We start from the raw sequence: 3,266 nt of genomic DNA on the forward strand, positions 1-3,266 counted from the left end.
ACTTTATTGATCCCAATTTGGGAATGTTTGCGCTGCAGCTGCATAAAAAGACAAGGCATTGTCCATTAGAGTTATCATATCTATACTCATCGTTTGTTGCCTAATCTCATCCCCAGGTCTCCAGATCCTCTACACTCTCCTGCAGAACGTCTCTGGAGAGGAGGCGGCCGCGCAGAGCTTCTACCAGACGTACTTCTGTGACATCCTGCAGCACATCTTCTCTGTGGTCACCGACACCTCTCACACTGCAGGTCTGTACACTGACTGTAAGGTTGTTTAGGCTCTAGAGCTTTGAAGCATTCAAAAACACTCCCAAGAAATGATTTTGCAACAGGTGAACATACCGGTTCAATCGGTTTCAGTTCCTGTTTTCTGGTGGTGGAGCTACTCGTTCCATTAATTACTTTATTGGTGAAATAGATTCTGACGTCAGCTGTTTCTCTGTGGGCTTTCACAGATTTTAAAGACCTGTTTCGTTAAACATACTACCCAAGATTCAAAGGTTTGCATATGCACAAAGCTACAGTGTAGAAATGGCAATGAAATTCTTCTGACCTGAGCTCCTCCAACGATGCAACATATATAATAAAATACAAAATAAAAAGTAGTGCAAAAAGTCTATATAAATGTAAATAGAATCTGATATGTACAAGAACAGAATATGAAATTAAATAATGTAAATTAAAACCACATGAATGATGAAGTTATCCTCTGTGCAGGATTAAGATGGAGCTACTCATTACATGAATGACTTTATTGGTGAAATAGATTCTGATGTCAGCTGTTCCTCTGTCCGGTTTTAGAGCCCTGTTTTCTTAAACATACTATCCACATGAATAATGAAGTGACCCTCTTGCTGTCTTTAGGGCTGACGATGCACGCCACCATCCTGGCCTACATGTTCAACCTGGTGGAAGAGGGGAAGGTCAGCGTGGCTCTGAGCGCCTCCAGCCCCACAAACAACCAGGCGCACGTGCAGGAGTACATCGCCAACCTGCTGAAGACCGCCTTCCCTCATCTGCAGGAGTGAGTCTCTCTCACACCACACTGAGAGTATACACGAGCAGACTGAGCTTTGCCTAACGTCTGCATTGTAGTGGAAGGTTTTTACTCAAATGCATTTAGATCAAAAATATAACAAGTGAGATATTTTCAGCCACTTAAGCGAAGGCTGTAGAAGTGAGTCAACATGAGAAGACTGTGCTTTGGTTATTGTTGCCAAATATTCAGAGCTTTTTCACGGAAAATAAGTTTTACGCAAGGCAATTTTATTTATATAGCACTTTTCAGCACGTGGCGATTCAAAGTGCTTTACAGATTAAAATCAAAAGACATTTAAGAACAAATACAGCATAAATACATTATTAAAAAGGCATTTAAAAACAGGCATAAAAAGCAAAGATAATGAAATAAAATAAACACAGCAGGTACAGAATACACGACTGAAAAGGCATACTGTAGTGTGAGTATGGGCAGCTCAATTGAAAGTGCGTTTTTAGTCGGGATTTAAAAATAGGAAGTGTTTCAGCGGACGTGCTCGATTTGGGCAGTTTGTTCTCAAATCCACAAGTTCATTGAGATCAAACACGTCATGACTTGAGGCGTTTTCAGCCACTTGAGCTTCAGTAGACCACGATGCACGTAACACTGATTCAAAGTAAAGGGTGCAGAAGTGATTCAGCACTTTCAAACTCCATTTCCATCTTCAACGTTGACCTCGTAGACTTTGATTTCTGCAGAATAAAAAGGCTGAGAATGTCTTTGTTCAACAAAACGATGAACACATTTTAATATGGCACTTGTGTTTTATAGTCTAGAACTGCAATGATACGTGGATTGATAAAAATATAATCTACTAAAGCTGTTCATCAATTAAGCATTAAAGTGATTTATTTTCTCCCTGTATGATATCATATTAAACTGAATATTCGTAGGTCCCTGGTAGTGAATGCAAAGAACTTTGAGAAACGTGGATGCTATTTTTTAATCTATTCTCTGACTTGTTATAGACTAAACAATGAACCCATAAATCAGCTCTCTATATTGCGGTTATTGGGGGTTCATATTATTTATTGAGGATTCCCTGTGACGGTTGTTTCTGTTACTTCGTCCACCTTCATGCTGTGCCGTCTGTAGACAAGCGACTAATTGATTATTGTTTCTCGTGTGCAGCGCCCAAGTGAAGGTGTTTGTGACGGGTCTGTTCAGCCTGAATCAGGACATCCCCGCCTTCAAGGAGCACCTGAGGGACTTCCTCGTGCAGATCAAAGTGAGTGTTGGAGTAAATGATTAATACCTGCATCTGAAAACGGGATGTCATTCATGAAAATGATGCCATAAAGTAAACAGACAAGTGAATCTAAACTGTGTCACAGCTCAATTAAAGTTATGTTTACCCAGTTACATATATCGTACAATTTGTGTCTGGTGATGTTGCTTTAGGAGCCTTGAAAGACATTTAATGATGTGTTCTGTATTTAGTAATAAAGCATATTGATAAGAGTCAAAGCAATTAAATAAAATCAGGAAACATCTTCAATTGAAGTTCTATCAAAATCTAAACGTAAATAGAAAACAGCTATTTGGCCCGATTTATAGAAGCCCAGGGACATCACTACAGAGAGGCGAAGTCCCTCCCTTTCCGGTGACCTCCATCGGACCTTATTTCAGAAAAATAATGTATTGAAGTCAATGGAGAGAAAACGTATTGTTCGATCCCGTTTGAATTGTGCCACGAATTACACATATGATGTTTGTCAATCTTAAAAAATAATTTCCATGTAAAAAAAGTCAAATTGTCGTAAAACTGTTGAAATATAAGACTATGAAAAATACGCAACTAGAAAGACTACAAATCCCAGAATCCCGGTCCCGCATGCTGGCTCTTACGGAACCGACTAACTCCCCTTGTGTGTATGTACAGCTCTCAACATGCCCAGACTTGGAGTGATTTTCACCTCTTTTAATACTTTTCATCTCATTCTGAAAGAAAGAAGTGAAATGTGCCAACGTGACGGCCGTCTGGGTGTGTGGTGCGAGACGGGAGATGTAGTTCATTGAGCGATTTCACTCAAAAAAAAGTGTTACTTCACAGTTTTACAACACATTTTTATTTTTCTAAATTATCTTTTAAATTGACAAACATCATATGTGTAATTCGTGGCACAATTCAAACGGGGTCGAAAGATAATCTTTCTCTCTCCATTGACTTCAATACATACATTTTCAGAAAATAAGGTCCCATGGAGCGCCCCCGGAAAGGGAGG

The 3,266-nt window shown here is 39.5% G+C and overlaps 1 protein-coding gene across 1 annotated transcript; it reads left to right on the forward strand.

Moving 5' to 3' along the window:
- Positions 1-69: 69 nt before the first annotated feature.
- On the forward strand, positions 70-2,294 carry LOC104944067 (exportin-1-like; the record flags this gene model as incomplete). The annotated part of the gene is made up of 3 exons (XM_010769543.1): positions 70-251; positions 867-1,026; positions 2,173-2,294. Coding segments are annotated over 3 exons (463 nt in total), but the record flags the coding sequence as incomplete, so codon positions are not given.
- Between the last annotated feature and the right edge of the window lie 972 nt (positions 2,295-3,266).

The sequence above is a fragment of the Notothenia coriiceps genome, unplaced genomic scaffold (genome assembly GCF_000735185.1).
Source record: "Notothenia coriiceps isolate Sejong01 unplaced genomic scaffold, NC01 NC01_scaffold00007446, whole genome shotgun sequence".
NCBI lineage: Eukaryota > Metazoa > Chordata > Actinopteri > Perciformes > Nototheniidae > Notothenia > Notothenia coriiceps.